This window comes from the organism of the source record quoted next, unplaced genomic scaffold (assembly GCF_019419815.1).
Source record: "Pyrus x bretschneideri cultivar Hongxiangsu unplaced genomic scaffold, Pyrus_bretschneideri_v1 Contig73, whole genome shotgun sequence".
Classification (NCBI taxonomy): domain Eukaryota; kingdom Viridiplantae; phylum Streptophyta; class Magnoliopsida; order Rosales; family Rosaceae; genus Pyrus; species Pyrus x bretschneideri.
Window position 1 is genome coordinate 1,653,210 of NW_025999813.1, and position 21,454 is coordinate 1,674,663.

Genomic DNA, 21,454 nt, shown 5'->3' on the forward strand with positions numbered 1-21,454 from the left:
AAAACCAACACTCGCTTTCCCTTTAATCATGACAATTGCGGTGAAGTAAACAATCTTCAAATTGGGGATGTTAACTTGTAAGGGTAAAACGGGTATTAGAGCAACTACAATGGAGAAATGCAAATTTGAGATTTAAAAACAATATTTACATCTCATTTTACACTTGAGGAAATTATAGCAATGGTTCTTCAATTTTAACTCTTAGAGGAATAGTTCCTTAACTAAAATCTGTGACCTCCCCTAACTCATTGAATTGTACAACTATGATCATTTTCGTCAACTCTGTTAGAACTTATATGGTCCTTTTCGTCAAGTCCGTTAAAACTTGTATGATCATTTTCTTTAACTCCATTAGAACTTACAAGTGTCATTACGAGAGTCTCTGCTCAGTGACATTTTTAAGATTGCTTCCACATCTTGTTTAAGAACTCTCTATCCTTGTAAGTTCCAACTCTCTAATCCATCCGTTTTGCAGATTTGTTTATTTTTATGAGGGTAAAAGTAAAATAGAGTTGATAGAACAAAAATAGAACATTCAAGTTGGGTTTAGAAAAAAGAAAACTAGACAGAAGACAGCCATCTAGTCGGGTGTCAGATTCAAGTACGTAGCTGGATAGAATGAAAGACGAGACAACCATGTACAGCGGTTGAGTAAGTTGTGTTCGTCGACTTCTTTCTACTTGTTTTACTTATGACTTGGATTGTTGGTATAAATCCATTCAACAAAAACACAAAAATATGAAAAAGAGAATCATAATCCTAATCCCGCAAAGACACAACGCAGTTGCTGCCGCCACCACAACCACCTCGTCAGCAGCCACACGGGTAGTTGCCCTAGGAAAATCAACTCCGCTTTGAATTCGACCAAGGCATTGCAGCACAAAAATTTCTATCCCGCAACAAGAAAACGGCCCCAACCAGATTTTGTCACCAAAATCACGGCACCGGAGGAGAACCACCAGAATTCGACTAAGGCATTACGAAATGAGCATTGTCACGAGCAACCAAATACGCTCAATTTGGAAACTGAGCCTTGTAATGATCAAGTGAAACATACTCCACAGTCACAATACGATCCTCAAAAGCCCGTCCATGTAAACAATGTGCTGCCTTTAAAGAGGCTTCTGCTCTAACAAACTCCACAAAAACACACCCGGGCTCAAATATTCTTGCAAGATCATAATCCTGGTCCTTCCCATGATCCGTCTCATTAATTTCACTCTTTCGAATAGCATCTGATTCTGTTCCAACACTGCCCTCCTTTCCAGCAAAAGTTTCTTCTCTCTCAATACCAACTTCCTTTAGAGTTGAATCCTCTTTAGCCATTGATTTGCTTTCCAAGCTTACGTCCTCTATTTTAATATCAGTAACCAAATCATCATAGCATTCCAAAGCATCTTTCATACCGTTCAGCTGGTTCGGGTGTTCCCCAAGAACATTGTTAGGCAGGTTGTCGCTTCCTTCAGCTTTCATATTATCATCTGATTGACCCATTTGACATGATTTTTCCTCTCTAAAACCATCTGCAGGCTTAACATAATAGAACCGGTTGTCTTCTGTGAATTCCTCTTCTTTTATTTGTTTGGCATTGCTTGGAATCTCCACTCCACTAATTTCCCTGGACTCATTTGCAATATGTTCTTCTTTAGCGTCTATTTTTGCTCCAGTTTCTTCGGACGCTAAGCTCTTCTGGTAGCCTCCAGATTTCGCATCATTAACAGCTTCAGATGTCCCTGGGGTGATGATGTGATTGTTGCGATACTTGACAACCTTTGCAGATTTAATAGTACCAAACCTGCATGATTTAAGGGCTTTAACACTTGCTCAAATAAAGCTTAAAAAGAACATGAACAAAAAATGAATGCGAAATTTCTCGGGGACCTGGCACACTCTAATCGCACATCTTCCAGAACTTCTTCCATTTCTGGTTCTGAGAGCAGTGAGAAGTGCTCAAGATTGAACTAATTCACATCGAGGAACAATTAGGAAAATGATAAAAAAATTGATCCCAATAGATTATACTAACAAACTTTAGGATCCCATATAAATTGTCAGATAAAAAACAATTCATCAAATAGTTCTTACTACAAGATACCCATTGTGTATTGTAGTTTTTCTATTCACCGTATGATTTTAAAATTTGTCTTGGTGACAAGAAAGTAAAGGACACGTCAGTTACCATAAGAAATAAGAATTGAAACACAAAATCAAGCACAACCGCCATACCACATTTCTAAGCTTTAGGACCTGCGATGGTTGTTGGAGAAGTGGCTTTGCATATTCTGGTATCTCATATGATGTATTTCCGCTATTTTCCTAGCATAAGTTTAATTCTTCCATCAGTAAACATGTCCAAGTAAAATGACAAAAACGGATAATGAACATCATCCGAAAAGGAAGAGGGTGTTATTTGTACCAAGGATGATGCACCATGAATTGCTTGAACTGCAGTTAGGACTCTCCCTCCCAATTTCATACCGTTCAGACCCGCACACGCTTTAAGAGTAACTGATTGGTCTACATACTGACACAGTATCCAGATCTCATTAGCAAAAAGGAGGGGGCAATGGCAAACAACCAAACAACTAAAAGATTCAACACTAGAGAGTTCGAAATCAACAATGGCAAACAACAACACAAAGGCATGCGTCTTTTCCAAATAAATGTACTAGTACAACATGGTAATCAAACTACAAACAGATAAAATTGATGCTTACAAAAAACTTAGTACATTTGTTTATAAAGAATATACTTCAAACAAAAATTAACTTGAGCCTTCAATATGCTCTATTACCTCCACAAAAGCACACGGTTCATTAAGTTTCTCATTGAACTCAAAGTGGTACGCCTTCAGAGGTCCAAAGACACTAATTATCTCCATAAGCTGGAAAAGCAGCATTAATGGCCAAGTCACTAAGTAGGTCAATGAACATAGGAACTGAAAGATGGGATCAAATTTGTTGGGAAAAGAGAACTATATGAATAATTAACATCATTTCATATTACCATTGTTGATGAAAGAGCATTTGAAATTCCACCAATGAAAATCTGCATAAATAAGCAGAGAACATGAAAGAAGTTCCAGGTATCAACAAAAGAAAGCAACATATCACAGCATTGAAAATGTGGTACAGAATCAAAGAAGAAGAAAACATTTGAAAATTCAAAAAATCTGAAGCATAGCTATATTAGTAGAAAGTAGAACCTAGATGCTAGACATCACATGAAAAAAGATTACAACCTCCCAGAAATAAAAAACCATTCATGCAATAAGATAGATGACAGCACGCATAGATTTTGTCACAAATAAAAAAGTAGCATGTTGGTACACACTAAAGAGACTTCAGAAATCACTAAAACACAAATGTTCTCTTGATGCATAGGAGCTAGACAAATGATTTATGCATTAAGGTATAAAGAGTAAGACTTAGGTACAACTCCTTATGTCAGGTTCCATAGGTTACGTTAAAAAGGTATAATTTGATAATCAGATTCAAGATTACAATTCATTACACTCTTGTACAATAGATGTGTACTATCACAAAAGTTCATTAAATTTTAACATCATAATGAATGTCACAGCTTGCAAAACAAGTAAACTTTTCTTAATAAACTATTTTATTTTATTTTTTTAAGATATTGATCATGACCATCACAGTTGATGCTGAATAGATCCTAATGCCCTTCAACTGTATATTTCACATTATGAAACCCTTGACAGGGAGAGTGAGTCACAGTTAACTGGTTCATTGTTTATTCTTTTGATAAAGTTGATCTGTTGTTTATTGCGCACAAACCTTTTGACCTTTTAATGTGTTACTCATCTGTATTATATTTCTAGTACAAATATTATCTAATCAGGATACCTTGTTGGGGGAATCCTTCACAACATCACTTATTGTCTCAACCGCGGCCATTGATTTCTCTGAGTCACCAGTCTGCATGAAAATAGCAACTGTCTGAAAACCTGCTCCATGGATAGTAAGCACAACATACCTCAGAATTTGAAAAGCAGTAACCGAAAGTACTTCAGCCAAATAAAGTTTAAGCTTATAGCAAAGAAGAGTATAACCATATTGTAGGAACTAGAACTAAAAACTTAACGAAACCAGGGCTTCTGATTTCACTTATGTTATCCAGAAGAAAACATGCATAAATACGATTCATTGTAATTAATTTGTTGGTCATATTTATATTTAATCAGATTAAATCTACCAAACTCCATAAAAGATCCTTTATGACAATCTCAATTTCAAATTTGAAAAATTGGTAAGGTAAACAAAAATCAATATGGTCTTTTATCAATGACATTAATTCACATCCCGAGTAGGAAACCATGTAATTGACATATTAGGTATTATTTTCATCCCGTGCTAATGGTTCGATCAAAAATCTAATTAATTTATCATTCATTGAGTAGAGATATATAAGGTTCAATTTTGATAGAGTACAGAGTCAATCCAATGAGATCATCCATTATTCCAAGAATACCAATAAGCATTTACAGATAGAAAAATGTCAGGTTAGTCATTTAAATGGAAGATAATTTCAATAAATTGTTAAGTTGAAAAAAAATAAAAATACATAATAGACTATAGTGCATCCATGATAAGCTAATAAGCTAGCCTGTAGGGAAAATGAATAATGACTACAAGCCTACAAAAGAAAACATTTGGCCAGATGGTTTGTTCCCATGCAGGCGTGCAACAAGACAAAAGGCAAGACTGATAAGGATGAATGAGTTTATTCAACCAAGGACAGACATATGAAAATCACCAGAGGACTTGAATTGATCTGTAACTGTAATAGTCTAATAGTCTAACACTGCTACTATCTCTCTCTGCCCCACTCCCTGACGTCATAATTGGGCATCTCTGGACTGGCTGGGAAAACTGGATGGCTTCCATATATTTGTCTAGAGCTCAAAATGGCAGTACTTATAATTATACTAATTAAATAATTAAGCACAGAATCATCCAGTGACAGCAGCTATACTCCTCAAAGCATGTTCTTTTTTTCAATTATGGTGGTGATGCTAAATACAATACTCAATGGACAACCGAAATTTCAGTAAAGTTTCAAAAACACTATAAAATAAGCCTATTACAACATGCTTATCGTGAAAAGGATGAAAGCTTATCAAGGCTCAAGAAGCAGATAATACCACTGGGAGTGAGAGAAGGTATCCTAAAAGACAATATTAAATGCAATTTTTATGTTGAACATTAAATCAAGCCAACATTGTGGTCCATATCATTAATATTACTACTTCAAAATCCTAGATCAGTGACCCAGGTCCAAATCAAGAGAAGAAGCTGCAAGCACATCAAACTTGTCACTACACCTGAAAATCTTCTTATTTAGGAGTCAGCTTCATCACCATCCTGAATGTGAATTACGACACACCCAACATAAACATCCTATTTAAGAGATTACAACATGACAGTCAGAAAAATTCTGGTGTAACAGGACAAAATAAATAATTCCATGTACAACAGAAAGCTTGTGAAGTTACAGAAACATATCCCAATGTTATATTTAACAAGCAATCTTGATTATGCTTCCAAGGTGAAATAAATAACAAGGCACCTGTGAAAACTAAAAATGCCACCAACTAAAATTTCACAGCAAATAACCAAACCCTAGTCTTAAGGATGTGTCTCTATGACCAGCTCCATCTACAAAAGGTGCAATGACCAGGAAGTCAGGAACTCAAGAATAGGATAGATTCAATCGGATTCGGCTCGGCATTTTCTTGCATTTCATACGTCCATCCCTTCCATTTCATAAAGAAAAGAAGACGGAAGTATGAATTAAAAAAAAAAAAACAAATAGCCAAAGAGCAAACAAAATAACCACTTTGTTAGATTATGTAATTTGAAAAGCTATTTGTATTGAATGATTTCGTAGTAGTCACCCCTAAGACATATGAAATAATAGAAAATAACAAGAAATAATAGAAAATAACAAGAAATAATATGTCACGGATTCCACAAAGAAAATAACCGAAATACATTTTCAACATATAACAGAGAAAAATAAGTGGTTAAACAGCTAAAATAAGAACAAAAAATTCAAGCAGCATAACTTCATAGATCGTATATCAAAAGAATAAGATCAAACAACTAAAAAGCAACATAAACCAGTATAAAGCAACAATGGGATAAAAATAAAATAAAAAAAAGGTAAGATGAGAGGAAAAAGTTATTTAATCATTCTTACAGCCACTTCAACAAAGTCTTTAGGGCGCCTTATTTTGAGAATAGAACCAGAGATGTCGGTGCCATCAAAAGATAGAGCAGCTAAAGCGTCTTCCGGTGTAAGAAACTCCACAACAGCTTGACCTTTGTCTTTGGTAATCTGCAGTTAAAATAGTTAAGGCAGGCCTCATCCCTAAGTCATAATTGGGATAAACATTCAAAATTTACTACGCTTACCGCACAACTAATGCATGGGCGTGTTCCTGGGATATGATTGACACCCGAAGACAACAAAAAATTATTAAGAGATTCCACTAAAGTGTTCTCAGAGGTTGTAGACGGAACATTGTCTACATAAAGCCTCCTCATAGGCCGAGTAGCTTGTGTTAGTTGGACCGAGTCAACAGAAGCATTCTTCTTAGTCAATAAAGAATTAGGATGAACCCCAGATATAGATTTCCTAGTAGCCGAAGCAACAGCAACAGCAATGGCCATCTCATGTACATTTGAAGACATGTTACTGTTTGATGAATTAAAAATAGAAGCAATTGAACCAGATAATACCTTGTCAGTTGCCGTAGGGGGATGATCCCACTTGGCACTTTTCTTTTCAGGCGAACGGTCAGGTGGGGATGGAGTCTTAAGAGCAGACTCGGTTCTTCTCTTCCTCGGTGAATAACCACCAAGCCTTTTCACTGGCCCACCATGTCGGCGATGGTGGCTATTGGAGCCATTATTAGATATTCTGCTCCTGTCAATATCAGAATCCTGTGTTCCAGGCTTCTCTTTGAGGGAATGTGAAGATATCTCGCTGCGGATCCTCAAATTATGAGATGTATACTTGTGTGCCCTTGGTGAGGGAGACCTAAATCTATGTGTATCCTCACGGTCTCTACTCCTTGACCGTTCCCTTTTTAGCCTTGAATTTTCGAAATTGGATTTTGATGATTTTTTCCTCTCCTTTCTCTCTGAACTTCCTAGCAGATGATGTTTCCCTGAATCATGCTTCTTTGCAGCATTTCTGTCTCTAATTTTTTCATCATATCCATTTTGGTATTTTCTCTTGGCTTCTCTTTCAGATCTTCCTCTGTTTTGGCTCGTGTGTCTCTCCTTTCCTATCGAATCCCTTGAATGCTTCTTTACAGATTCTTTTTGGAAGTTATCTGACCGCTCGTCAATTTTTCTCCTACCATGTATTTGTTTTTCAGTTGTGCCTCCTTTAGCTTCAGTTCTTCTATCTTTGCTCGGTTTATCCTTCAAGCTTTCTGGCTCATGCCCTCCCCTAACTCTACCTTTGGAAAAACCGTCTTCCATTTTAGAACTCTTGGAATTATATATTTCTTTCTTTCTGGAATATGCCTTCACTGGATCCTCGGAGGCAGGCTTTTTATCAACAGGGGGCAAATCTTTATGGTGTCTGTGATCCTTTTCAGACTCAAAACTGTCAAAAGAATTTTTAACCATAGATTCCCTTGGTACATTACCTACATCTACGACTTCCTCTACGACACTATCACATAACTTCTTGTTATTCCTCCTAAGCATAATCTCTTCAAAGCTGAAAGGCCTTGTTCTAGCAGCACTTTCTTCATCATGGTTAGGCAGGGCAATCCGGCTAGTTTTTCTGTTAATTTCTTGTAGCTGACTAGACGTGCTCATCTGTCCCAATGCAAGTGCAGTTAAACAATAATTGCTGAGGTTCTAATAGAGCATAGAAACAGTTTAAACCAGTGCGCAAAGAGGTTAGTAGCAGCCTTGTTTTCTATTGACAAGTCAAAGTGAATATCACTGCACCAAGAAAAAAATGCACGTGATATTAGTCAAAGACCCATGTGGATCAACAAATTTTAGCCCCACTCACTACATTCCAGAACATAATGATAAAATAGTTTCGAACAATTCATGGATACAAAGAAGACTGTAAAAGGTAAAGAAACTATAAAATCATGAAAACTAGTGAAGCAGATCTGCATATTTGTTTTATACATGCTACATGAATGTGTGTCTGTATCATGTACCAAATTTCTTATCTATATGCGTGATAATAAGCACAATTTTCACTCCAAAATGTACACCATTCATGCAATGCAATCAAAGTTTTAATAAAGGCCATTGGAAACTACCCGTGTCTTTCTGTGTGGTACAGTAAAACACAATTGTAATAGCACATTAACGTCATTTAGAAAACCAAAACCAATCCAAAGTTGATGAATTGTCTAGTGCATGCATGTGACATTCACTGCTAATGTATGCGTCTATAAGTCTTTTACACTCCTACACTGTTGCACTCTTGATACATTATGATTCGTTTCCTACATTACCACACCAAACCTACCTAAATTATGAGTTTCATTCAAAATACAACATTAAGATATGGAAAAGCGAAAAAGGTTAAAAGTATACAATTTATTATTCATGAATATATAAGTTACAAAATATGGGTAGGAACATTAATGATTTGTCTCTTTGACCATTATGTACTATACTTAATCAAAATTAAAATGGCACCCAAGAATCAAGTAATTCAGCCAATTATTTAGATTAAACACAGCAATCCCACTTTCACTTTCATTATCTTTCCCCTGTTTTCTCAGCAACCAAACGGAATAAGCAACAAAAGCCCAGTTAAACCCCAACTCCAAGTTGCAGAAAAGCATAACCTCAACTTCTTACGAAACGAATAAAGAAGCTACTTAGATAAGAAACGATTATCTTTGCAGAAAAGCAGGAGAAAAGGTTGTACCTTTGGGACGGAGATCCGGCGGCGAAGTAGGCCGAGAGAGGTGGCGTTTCCGAAGGCTTAGCGGCGGCGGCAAGAGGCGGAAGTGGTAGTGGGGTGTGGAAGAGAGTGCAAAGGCATTTATGAATTGGTGGAGAGAGAGTTCCGGAGTTAGGGGGAATTGGGAAATTGCGAAAACGGGAAAACCTAATTGAGAAAGCAGAGAGGTGGTGGTTTGTTTATCCGCACACAAGGAAGTAGGGGTGTGCATTTCAGTCTACCGACTAACCCACCCGATTTAGGTTGGGTTGATATGGGTTGGGTTGGGGGTGGGGTAGGCTAGGGTTGGGTTGGGTTGTAAACCCAAAATCAAATTATTTCTATTAAAAATCCGACTACTCAGTTAATAGGTGGATTGTGTTAAGTTGAAACTTGAAAGTATTATTATTTTGATTAAAATTTATCCACTAGAATGACAGGAGTTTTTAAACATACATGTATGATATATATTAAATAAATTTATACATGAAATTTAGTCCCTTTTAAATGTACTTGTTTGTAATTTAATGCTTGATTTGAATAGTAAAATTCATGTATTAGTAACATGTACTGATATAATAACATCAAATTCACATGATTTAGGCCTAGTTTGAAGTATAATTATATGCTCTCATACTTACATTAAGAATAAGAAAGAAACCAGTCAAGCCTAACTCGTGGAATCCGCCCAACCCAACTTGCCTAAAAATGACTTGGATGGGTTGGGATGCCAATTTTCTTGGGTGAAAAGAGTTTGAACATTTTCAATCCAAGCTTATTGGATTGGCCAACAAATTAGAGTCTAACCCGACCAACCCACCTGTGCCACCCCTACAAAGAACAAAGTTGCGCTTCTGTGAGGAGTTTGGTTTGCCCTTTTGCCCACACTTGTAATATGACACTTCCATCCATCCCTCTATTTCTTTGACGCTTAATTGGTTTATGTAAATCGTCAATACTTTACATAATTTATACCAAATGGAGAATTTTTTTTTGTTCGAAACCGGACTAGAGCCAATGAAAGTTAGGGTGTGACTAGATAGTGCTGTAAATCGTCAATTGTCATGTTATTATTATTATTTTTATATAATTACAAATTTACAAGGAATATTATTACATTAAGCTAGATTTGAACTTTGAATGTAATATGTCGAAAAAAAAGGCTAGCGATTAGTGTAAAACGCCACTTTTGCGTTGTCGCATAAGTAGAGTAGTAGAATGATAAGATCATGTAAATGTACTTCGTATTAGAATAAGAAATTGTTATTATTTCAAACTTTCTATAATTAGAAAGAAAAATGCATTTATGATGAGTGTAGAATGAAATTTTTGGAATGTTAATAACAATTCCCTATAAATATAATCAATATATTTGTTGATTGTTACATCTCCGTTATTAAAGTACTCAAAGACTTATCATTCTGATTTGTTGATTGTTACACTTGGCCCCTTTGTTAGGTTAAGCACTTCCGTTTCTTGGAGGGACAAATGGTGTTTGTATTCACAACTTTCAGGGATGTTTTAGCAAATTACTTTAGAAAGTGACCAAATTGTTACATTCCTAAGCCACACAGTTGCAAAATGTCGTTGCCCTTAGGTTGGAGAATTGCGAGTGCACCCTAGAAAAGTGGAGTCACCCTCAATGTCTCCAAAACATGGCAATATGGAGGCACTCCCTTAGGGTTGGGGATCCTCTTCGGATTCTCTTTGTGAGGATTCTAGAGGTTTTCATATCCTATCCGTTCATTGTATATCGTGCGATCAATTTTCGTTAGGTATTGTTTGTGTTTAATCTAAACTACATATTCAAACAAATCTCATTGTCAACCGAAACATTATGAATTTACCATTTTAACCATCTAATTAAAATTTAACATGAATAAGAAATATGGGTAGAAATATAATTTCACATAACTAAAATTTTGTTGTTTTTTTTTTCAAAGCCTCACCTACATGTAATTTATTTGGATTCCATTCAGATCCTCCTTGTAAGAATCTTAGGAATCCTCACACATTATCCGTTCATCGTACATCGTGCGGTTAGAAATCATTATGAATTTTTTTATTTAAAACTAACATATGACCATACACAGTGCTTGTAAAATTTTGTTTTTTATGTTTTAAAATAGGAGAGCGCAAGAGAGCGAGGGAATGTGGGAGCGGGGAAGGGGAGCTTCGATTTTATTTTTTTATTAAAGAGAGAATGGCTGCCCTGGGAGGAATAAGGATCCTCGCCGAATTCTCTTTGTGAGGATCCTGAGAATTCTCAAATCACATCTATTCATCGTACATCCTGTAATAAAAAATTACTGTAATTTTTTTTGTTTAAAATTGAATATAAACAGTATCTGACGAAAACTGATTGCACAATGTACGATGAACAAATGTGATTGAAGAATTCATGAAATCCTCACAAAGAGGATCCAGTAAGGATCCTCTCTCCCCTAGGAGAGGCCTTGTTGTAGCCTTGTGAGCCTTAACAAGGGGAAGAGAACTGTAAACAAATTGAATCATCCAAAAAGCAGAAGGAAGAAAACGGGCTGAGAAAATTAATAAATAGTCTGAAATTGCACAAAACAACTAATATTGTTCAAGGTTTGGAATAGTTTATAGCCTTGAAGGTTCATCACGAACTCAAGGGTTTAAAAACAGCAGACAATGATAAACAAAGGTTCAGCTACTAAGCAAACTTTGGCATAATCGCCTTTTCACCAAGATATTTACATTGCTAGCCTTCCGTTTATTTCACCGGACATTTTCCCTTCGGCGCACATAACGGGTTCTGTCATTGTATCTTGGTCTGTCCTGAGCTCTCGAGGGCTGCGGCTCCACCCTCCTCTGCCTCTCAGGTGATCTTTGAACAATTTCTCCATTCACATACAACTCAGCTGCATTGAAGAAAGTTACATGAGTTACGAGGATAGGTTGCATTTAGAAATTTGAAAATAATTGAGATAATTAACAAATTTAAGAACAAGCATATCCATTTAAAACAGGGGTGAACTTGGAACGGAGGGAAGCCAATAAGCAGAAAAAGCATAAATCAAAGTTAGCAAATTGAAAGCAACACAAAGTAAATGAGAGAATATGGCATCAAATATGAGTTAAAAGCCTAAGCTGGCTGAAATATCAAATGACAACTTGTCACCAAATGTATCGACTCCAATGATTCCGTAACTCCACAACATAAAGAAGCAACAGAACAGGATGGAGTGGATCATTATGAGTCCATTAGCATTCAAAGCAAATCATCGCCACTGAAGGCTATTAGCTTTGCCAAGATGGACTGGAAGTTAGTATAAAAGAAAAATATTGGTTTAATCAAAAGAACTGTCAGCAAGGTTATCTTTTTAATGATAAAGGTCATCAAATGTATCAACTCCAATGATTCCGAAACTCCACAACATTCAAGAAGCAACAGAACAGGATGGAGTGACTCATTATAAGTCCATTAGCATTCAAAACTAGACATCGCCAACTGAGGGCTATTAGCTTTGCCAAGATGGACTGGGAGTTTAAAGAAAATAAATATATATGTTAATTGGACAAACTGTCAAAAAGAATTTTTGAAAATATAATGTTAGTCAATAATCAATTCATCGGAGCAACTTCATAAAATTAAAAAAAAATAAAAAACCCAAGGAAAGATGAACACGCATAAAAATTGCAAAACACTGAAATTTCACATAGCATGTTTCATCTCTACTGATCCGCATCTCCACAAAGTATAAGAAGCACAGAACAGTTAAGAGAGACATTTGATGTAAGTCAATTAGCATTCAAAGTTAAATAATGCCTGCAAGGGCTATTTAACTTCTCCAAGATGGACTACGATTTTTAAAAAGAATTCCGGTGAACCGTAGTACATGCTAAGATACACATATGGTGAACCAGTAGTATCTCTAATTTATGTGCTCCACTAAGACAAGTACACACATGAACAAAAATCTTCTCTAGCACAAATATGCCGCTTTATTGGAACGACCACGCTGATTAAAATAAGAACACACGAGATCTAATTCACACTAGTGCTTATACTTTAAATCCTTAAACACTTACCACCGTAGTCTTTGTACTCGGGATCAACATATGAATCCGGAAGAACAAAAAGAACACCCGGCAAGCCTGATAACAAGAAAATATTTCATAAAGTCAAATGATACAAGGAGACATGCACTCATGAGCTCACAAACATGCATAAACAGTATGTATAATCTAATAATCACACACAGAAACTATAACATAGTTTCAATTTAATAGCACAAACCTTCAAGCTTATTCGAGGTCTCCTCATCAATCTCACAACCAAAACCAAAATACCTCTCACAAGAGACATTGTATATCTTCTTCTTTGCTTCTTCGTCGCTGGCATACCACAACAAGCAACAAAACTTTAGCGTAAACAAATTCCGAAGATACTAAACAAAATCAACCATTCAATTATATACATATCTTGATTCCCAATTAAGCAGACATATCTATCAACGTCATTCGTCACACCACCAAGAACAATAGCTAAGAATAAATAAGCTAAAATCTCCTATAAATAGAAATCCCTGTTGAAAATACACTATAAATATAATTCAGATATATCAGAAACGTTAATTTTCTTTTTCCAGTTATTTTCCTTCATTTTCCCAGCAACCAAACAATAAATCAAAGAACCCATTACCTCCCGACGACCTTGGCCAGGGTCTGAACATAACAATCGATCATCTGCTGCTTTGTAGCACCCTCGCCGCCGGGCTTATCCATGACGATGAGCCAGTGCTCGTAGTCACAACCAGGAAAAAGCGGGGCCATTTCAGTGGGTGGACGGTCGCTGAAGTTCGAACCCGAGTTGAGGGGCGAGTAAGAACCGCCAGATCGGTTGACCCGGCAGCGGATCGGAATGTAGCGGGTGGTAGGGGTAGGGAATCGGACGGCGTGGGAGATAGGGGCAAGGGATCGACGGCCGAGCATGAGGGCTGGGATGGAAGGGGGATTGGTGAATTTGGAAGTGGAGAAGAGGCGTTTGGGTACGAGGAGAGAGATTGTGGGGTGGCGAGCGGTTGCGGTGGTGGTGGCGGTGGCCATGGCAATTGCTCGGATTAGGGTTTGAACCATTTTTGGGGGACTGGGGAAGAGTGAGTGAGGAAATGAGATGAGGGTTTAGGGTGGGGGATAAGGGTGACGGAGCATTTATCTTCGAGTTTTTTTATTAGGTATTTTGGGTTGGGCCATTACAACTGGTATTGGGCTACTTTCTGGGCTTGAAATCGATTTTTTTCTAAATAAGGCCCACTTCTCCATCGCTTCATTTCTATCATGTGTACCGTCAGTTATGTAATGGGATTGTCCATAAACAATATTTTCAGAATCCATGCTCAATGTTCATGCTTACATGATTATGCACGTCAAAACTAAATATGAGTAGTAACTCATTCTCTTATAAGTTCATGCAAGGTCGTTCATTTTATCAATGTGAGACTTATTCTTAACATGTCCTCTCTCGTATCTCCCTTTGCTATTTCAGTCAAACAAGAAATAGCCAATTATCTGCTCCTATCCTCTTTTCATATGTACCTAACAACATACAACCATAGGGGTTAAGCAAGCCCGTAGATGACCTAACAAAATAATACGCAAAACCAAATACAACACAAAAGTTTCAGAGGTTCCTTCTTTGATTCACTTGGGGCGTCCAAAACTTTTTTCACTAAAATTGCCTTGCCTCTTTTGCTAAAAAATGCTCTCCAAGTAGTGTCTCTTTTCCTAGTAGACTGCGAAAATAAAACAAAAATAAGAGTAGCATAATTATGGTTTAACTAGAATCATTGGCTTCATAGATGACACACTCCGACCCGGAATGTCCACTAGGACTCCAAATTGAGCTGTGCTGGCTGACACTTGGAAAGTGACGAAGCCATAAAGTGTAGTGATATGAAAAATGTGAATAAATTTAAACCTAAAAATGCCTAAATATAAGAGTGCGCTGGTGAATGAGAATGAATCCATTTAAGTAAAGTACAGTAAGGTAGGATAAAGATTATACCATTATAGGTAGCCACCTATACTGAGATTTGCCAAGAATTCTCGTTGATACGAAAGCTCAGCTACTAAACCTAGAGGGGCGTAAAAACAAGGGTGAGTAGCCTGAAAAATAAAGTTCTATAAAAACCTTTTTGAAAACGTTATAATCCCTCGCTATAAAACAAGTATAGTTTCCAAAATATACATACTATGTATAGTATGAAAATACCTACCGTAACTTCACAAGATTGCCATACGTCGCAATATGGCATAAATGAACATATAACAACCAATAACACATAATCTCACCTAAGCAAACATATCATATCGGGTGCTCATCGACACATGCTGACACACGAGTTCATGCAGAGGTATTTTGACATAAACATGACTGGGTGTAACAATAATATACGCTCTAGTGCTACATTCACGTGAAGACTAGCGTTATTCGCGGTCACATACGAGTCGGAGTTGTCTATTGCAACCTATACGACAGGACTTGCACCTACTTGGATCCAAGGTGAGCATGCGATGCTGATGTGAACATACACGTGAAAGATTGGCCTTGGCCCTAGGCGAGCACTAACACCGGTGCAACAAACGATTAACAAATAACATAATTATAATCATACCATAGCCATTCAACAATTCTAGTCAATATCATATGATTCATGACCATAAATATAATTAACGCATCCCCTTATAATAAGCTTACCAGTGCATCCTGTAGGATTATTTCATCATTTCCCAACAATAAGGCATTTCTTATAAGCTTAAGTCTAATCATGGCAATCACGTAGAGAATTTATTAATAATTGTATATATGGAAACTATCCAATATATATCAAAGAAAATACCCACTCACAGATCATGTTGTTGAGTCGAACCCGCCTTATAGCATCAAGAATCCTTGCGAAGCGTTTCGCCTAGAAACGAAACCATTTAGGTAAATATAACGTATTAATGTAATTACACATTTTCGTACAAAGTACAGCTAATAAAGGAACTATCTTAAAATGGTCGAATTTCGAAAAACAGATGGTGGATTTGAAATCAGGGCGTCGAAATACGCTAAGGAGGGTCCTCAGCATATTTTTTTAAAAAGTCAACAGAATAGTCAACGATCAACCCTAAAAAACCAACCGAGACGCCCCGGTGGTCAACTACGTTAAAACTTTGGAATTTCAACAAATGGATGTCAAAAATGAACTCGGGACGTCGAAATTAGCTTAGAAGGGTTTCCGAGAAATTTTGAAAAAGATAACACAAGGAATATTCTGGCCCAATTAGAACCGGGCTAGGCAGGCATATCGGCCCAAAGATTTGGGGCCGGTTGGGCTAAAGATTTAGGCTTAAGGCCCTTTTTTTTCCCCTTCTTCTTCTCCGGCTGTTCGTCGGATTCTGGACAGCAAATTCCCGAGCTTCAAATGAGCTCAAAACTCAACCATTTTTCCCATTATTCCTACCAAAATGAAGATTAAAAGGAGAGGAAGAGAAATATACCTATATGAGTTCTTGTCGTGGCTGGAGTTAGCTAGGAAACAGTTCGAAAGTTGTCGGCTTTCTCGCTAGAAACTGGGCAATTTCCCCAACGTGCGTTTCTGCATCAAATCATCCCTCAAACACATGTACAATAACTCAATCATCCTCAAAATGAGATGGGAAAGACAAATGGAGTGGTCCTGACCCTTACCTTGGTTGGAAAATGGTGATGTCTCACCAGAAAACATGGAGTGATAACTGGTCTTCTTCTTGGCCTGGTGTACAAGTTCTAAAGCTTTGCTTCCATTAGGTCTTAGGTTCGAAGGCTGGTATCCATCAAGATGAAGAGTTTGATGATGGTTAAGCATGTGTATATGTATGTATGTGGTGGCGGAGAGGGAAGGTTGCCAGAGATGGGAGAGTTTGAGAGAATGAGGAAGGGGAAGATCACTGTGAAGTGGTCATTGCTGGCGGCGGAAAAGCTCACCGAAGTAGCAAGTTGTGTGGGTCGCCGATTTCTCTGTATTTGCAGAGAGAGAGCTAAGGGTTAGATGAGAGAGAAAAGAGAGAGTTTTAAAATAAGGGAGATGGTGCTCCAGAAAGAAGGGAGTCACGGGGACAAAGAGGAGAGGTGACCCACGTGGATAGGTCTCATTGGCTCACAAAACAAAGCCACAAATGACAAAATAGAAAAATAACTCCTGAAAATGTGAAATTACTAAAACATCCTTCGTATACGTAGTTCCGCAAAATTTTAACCGTAGCTCCGATTTCTATTCTGATTGGGCCTATGTGAACATACCATTGAGTACTTCGAGAATACGCAAAAAGAGTAGTTTCCACATGTCATGGAAAAACGCCCAACGAAATTCAAACATCCTCGCCTCTAAGGGCATCTTCGTAAAAGCACTCTTTTAAAATTTATAAAATTGTAAGATTAAGGACGAGTTGCCACAATCTACCCACCTTAAAAAAAAAATTTCGTCCCCAAAATTTGAAATCATTTGCTATACATAATATACTCCATAAAGGTAGGAAGAAAGTATATATAAGGAAGAAGTCAAGCTAGAGCGGTTGCATAAAAGAGAATGTCATTCCATCACAATTAGAGTGCAGTGATTCATCTTTCATGCTCCCCAAACTCATACTTTCCTTCTCCTTCAACACCATACTATAATATAATATCTTTAGAAAAGCATAAGGTCAAAAATATATACATAATAACACGTCGTAAAAAATACGTATGTAATATCGTGAAAATTTTAAAATAGTTGTACTAAAATCCAAACTAAACATAGAAAAATTTCACCTACGCACTTGTAGCATCACGTACTCTGAAAATAAGCATGTAGTATCTTTGGGTCACGCCCAAATAAAGAAATAAATAAATATATAACTATATAAACAAATAGATGAAAATACTAAAGTAGAAGGTCTAATTGTCTACTTACTTAACGTACCCAACAAATAAGTTATTGATACTACAATCTGCAGCCTGCAATACCGACAACTCATTGTTGTTCCGATAAGTAACTAACCAATTCCCAAGGTGCAATATTACCATCATGCCCCCCATTGGGAAATACACATACATCGTCTGATTAGCACCTTAACCGCGCTCACGTACTACCCTCTCGGGCAACAACGTAACCAACACAATTTCCTAAATTGTAATCACGATTATTCAAATACATGTTCAAATTACTTATCTATCAATTATGTATTATGCGTAGAATCTCTGTACCACAACTTAACAGTACCATAGCCAAACCAGAATAATAAATATTGTTGTACGCAACATAAGCAGAGATAAGTGTCTAACATAACTGGGTAAAAGTGTAAAACATACAAAAGTAATATGTTCTCTAAGGTCCGAATAGTTCATTCAGACCGACCGTTAGTCTGAGGGTGAAATGTGGTTTGTGACAAAACTTAATACACATAACCTTAAAGAAGGCTTCTTAAGACTTTGGAAGTGAAACATCACCTCAGTGAGATACAGTAATGTCATGTACACTATGCAACTGGACATTGTAATTCACATATGCCTCAGCAAGTAGATTCGTTATGAAATTTTCTATCGAATTTAGAGAAAAATTGTTAAGCAGACTAAAAGAACAATCAAGAATTGAGAGTCAAAACAAGTCCATCAATCTAGAATACAAAGTAACTAGATTAATGCATAACATCTTGCTACAACGGTAGTTTCTGGAATATTCAATTATTAACGACAACGATTTGCTTAATAGAGTATTTGTTGGGTGATTGAAAAATTAATGGTCACAACTAAAACTTCAATGTCCGAGCAATTCTTCTAGACGGTCTATGTGCATAAAAAATAATACGAAGTGTAGTGGGGTCGACACGTACCCAAGGTTGACTGGAATGCCTTCCAGCACAAAGATGTGACTATGGGATCACGGTCAAAGTAGATGTTGATTGAAACGTCAGAAAAGTCTGATAAGTTCAAGAATGAGAAATTTTGATAAGTGGTCTAAAATGTAGTCATTTCAGACCAAAAGAAGGTGAGTTGACTTGTCAAGTTGATAGATAATCATCGAAACATCATCATAACATCCATTTGTAGGAGATACCTCGTACTGGGAGATTATGGTGATATTTCCCATCTCTTTTCAAATACAGTAAGTGATTATAACCACTCGAGTGATTTCTTAAGGATTCGTAGGTAACGTCATATTAATACTCCTAAATCCCAACTAGAATGGAATAGGACAAGCTAAAGATGTTCAAGGGTAGATATGTCTTTTGCTGTTGTAACATCAATTACATTTGCACAACCAGGGTAATACAAAATAGTGCAAGCGTAGACATTGATTTGCTATCTCCATCATCACTGTTAGAAGTTTAGCTATTTTCAAGAGAAAGTACATTTGAGAAGTTTGTGAGGTTAGTGAAGGTTCTGGACACGTTTCTCCATATAGAAGTGTCAGTCGGTTTTCCAAATGAAGATGATGACAATTGACTCTAGGTCATGAATAAGATAGTTCATTTTGAACAGTTCTACATGTTGGGAAATATAAGCGATACTCCGCAATGCTGCTTTTACAAAGCCAAATCATCCAAAAAACACGCCATCATGGATTTCGAAATGATCAATGTCATCGAAAGATGTAAAACAAAGATGAGGTGAGACAACGGTTAGGTTGTCAGAAACTTTATTCATATTCAACATCTCAACTAAAGTAACCTTCCTCGGTCGATAAGTGAGGAAAAACACTATAGCCAAAAAATCGATAACAATTTGTCAATAAGGTCGACAAGACCAAAGATTGTCTCGAATTTCACAACACCTTGTGAAAATTCCAACTTTCTTCCGCTACAACCTTTTTGGGCAAAAGAAAAAAATATCATCCACTGAGAACACGTCTCTTAAGAAACGCACCTGCTCTAGAAAAGTTTGAAGAATTTGGTATAAGGCTGACTATTGGTGTTTAGAGTACCAAGGTAGATGAGAAAGTCGTCGATAAGACTACTATGAATTCGTCAGGCTATGGACGAAACTAAGGCTCAAGAAGTTTATCAAAAAGGCCAACAATTCGAAGTATGGGTTAGTGGTTTTAATCATCAACCGAACATGTTGCTAAAATCTAGGTACGATCCTAAAGTTTGGCCTTTCACCTTCATGGATAGGTTTGCGGTTCTCTTAGATAAAGTGCTTGGTTGGGTAAATTCCTAATCGGTAAGCTTTTGTAACTAAGTTCTCTTAATGAAGTATGAGTTGTTCATAGATACGAGGAAAATTGATATAGTACAAGAAAGTAGATCAATGATGTATTCAACTTCACCATTTAGTGATATCCCAGGTAAAATTTGGAGAAATGATGCCAGAGATGTACGTCCTCGAAATGTACCATACTACTTCCTTTCACTATGCCACATGCTAAAAGATCATCATAGCTTTCTTGACACTTAATTCACTCTAATAGTGAGAAATTAACTCGTACATCAAACTAATATTTGCTTGTGGAAGTGATCGGAAAAATGGCTAGTCAGAGTGGTTTTGGTTACCTAAGTGAAAAATATGGTTAAAACAACTACATGTTTGCTATTCTCCAACCAAGTTTACTCCTAAGTTTCCAAGATTTACTTACTTCGGCTCAGGTAGTCACTGTTAATTAGTCTATCAGGCGCGTCGCTAATTAAAGTATTTAAGATATTTTGATATTGTTCGCTACCCTGAAACTGTGAACCGATTTTCTGGCATAAAGGTATCACCCCCAAATACTAGCATGTATCCTATATCAGAAATCATACCACCTGAATACTGGTTTACAATTCCTGGATATCGGACAATATCATCAATTAGTAGCATCATCGTAGGTTGATTACAGGTTATAGCTTGCTCGGGTGGATAGTTTTGGATGACCGGTAAGGAATTGGTTCATTAATTCTAGGAAAAATACTTAGTACTTCGAGGATTTATACTAATCGTAGAGGTAACAACTTGTACTCTCGTGCCTGTACTCGTCGAAATGACGAGTACAACATTAGAAGGAAATATGAAAACTAATGTTGGTTGACTATCTTAAGGCCGGAAAAAGGAATTTGCTAATATTCTACTGAGCACGAGCTTAAATGGAAATCGATATTCCTCCTGAAGATCCGGAATGATCACTGACGCATTTGGAAAGATTAGTGTTATCGGGGACCAAAAATAGCTGTCCCCCAGATGTTATTCTGTTGAGTGTTACCTCTTTAGCACCATATCATCATTTGGGACATTTCTAAAAATTTTGACTAAAACTAAAAATTCATAGGAATTCTAATTGATGATGTGCTATCGGAATCGGATGCTGCCAAAGAATCAAAACTAATTGTGGTTTCCTATCTCACAAGATATGGTAATGATGGCAAGATAGTAAGGATGGGATTGACTTGTAAATCTCTGGTGATGCATGACTCCTGATACATTAGCCCTATGTCAGGGCTATCAACTCAATCCAAAACAAAATCTTTCCTTGGTAGCGAGATTTTTTGTTAA

At 36.9% G+C, this 21,454-nt stretch overlaps 2 protein-coding genes and 1 long non-coding RNA gene across 3 annotated transcripts; all 3 read right to left on the bottom strand.

Moving 5' to 3' along the window:
* Positions 1 to 589: 589 nt before the first annotated feature.
* On the bottom strand, positions 590 to 7,517 carry LOC103927045 (splicing factor U2AF 65 kDa subunit). The gene is made up of 9 exons (XM_009335942.3): positions 6,438 to 7,517; positions 6,223 to 6,360; positions 3,867 to 3,938; positions 3,007 to 3,048; positions 2,795 to 2,884; positions 2,417 to 2,524; positions 2,227 to 2,316; positions 1,882 to 1,961; positions 590 to 1,795 (listed from the first exon to the last, which is right to left on the bottom strand). Exons 1-9 carry the CDS (start codon positions 7,512 to 7,514, stop codon positions 1,015 to 1,017), a joined length of 2,478 nt encoding a protein of 825 aa, XP_009334217.2. The 5' UTR covers positions 7,515 to 7,517; the 3' UTR covers positions 590 to 1,014.
* Positions 7,518 to 7,545: 28 nt separating this feature from the next.
* Positions 7,546 to 9,242, bottom strand: LOC125468255. The gene is made up of 2 exons (XR_007254660.1): positions 8,944 to 9,242; positions 7,546 to 7,988 (listed from the first exon to the last, which is right to left on the bottom strand). It is a non-coding gene; the product is annotated as an uncharacterized LOC125468255 (long non-coding RNA).
* A 2,257-nt stretch (positions 9,243 to 11,499) lies between these two features.
* LOC103927044 (multiple organellar RNA editing factor 2, chloroplastic) lies at positions 11,500 to 14,119 on the bottom strand. The gene is made up of 4 exons (XM_009335941.3): positions 13,631 to 14,119; positions 13,226 to 13,323; positions 13,018 to 13,083; positions 11,500 to 11,846 (listed from the first exon to the last, which is right to left on the bottom strand). The coding sequence occupies exons 1-4, from the start codon at positions 14,062 to 14,064 to the stop codon at positions 11,704 to 11,706; spliced, it is 741 nt and encodes a 246-aa protein (XP_009334216.2). The 5' UTR covers positions 14,065 to 14,119; the 3' UTR covers positions 11,500 to 11,703.
* Positions 14,120 to 21,454: the final 7,335 nt, after the last annotated feature.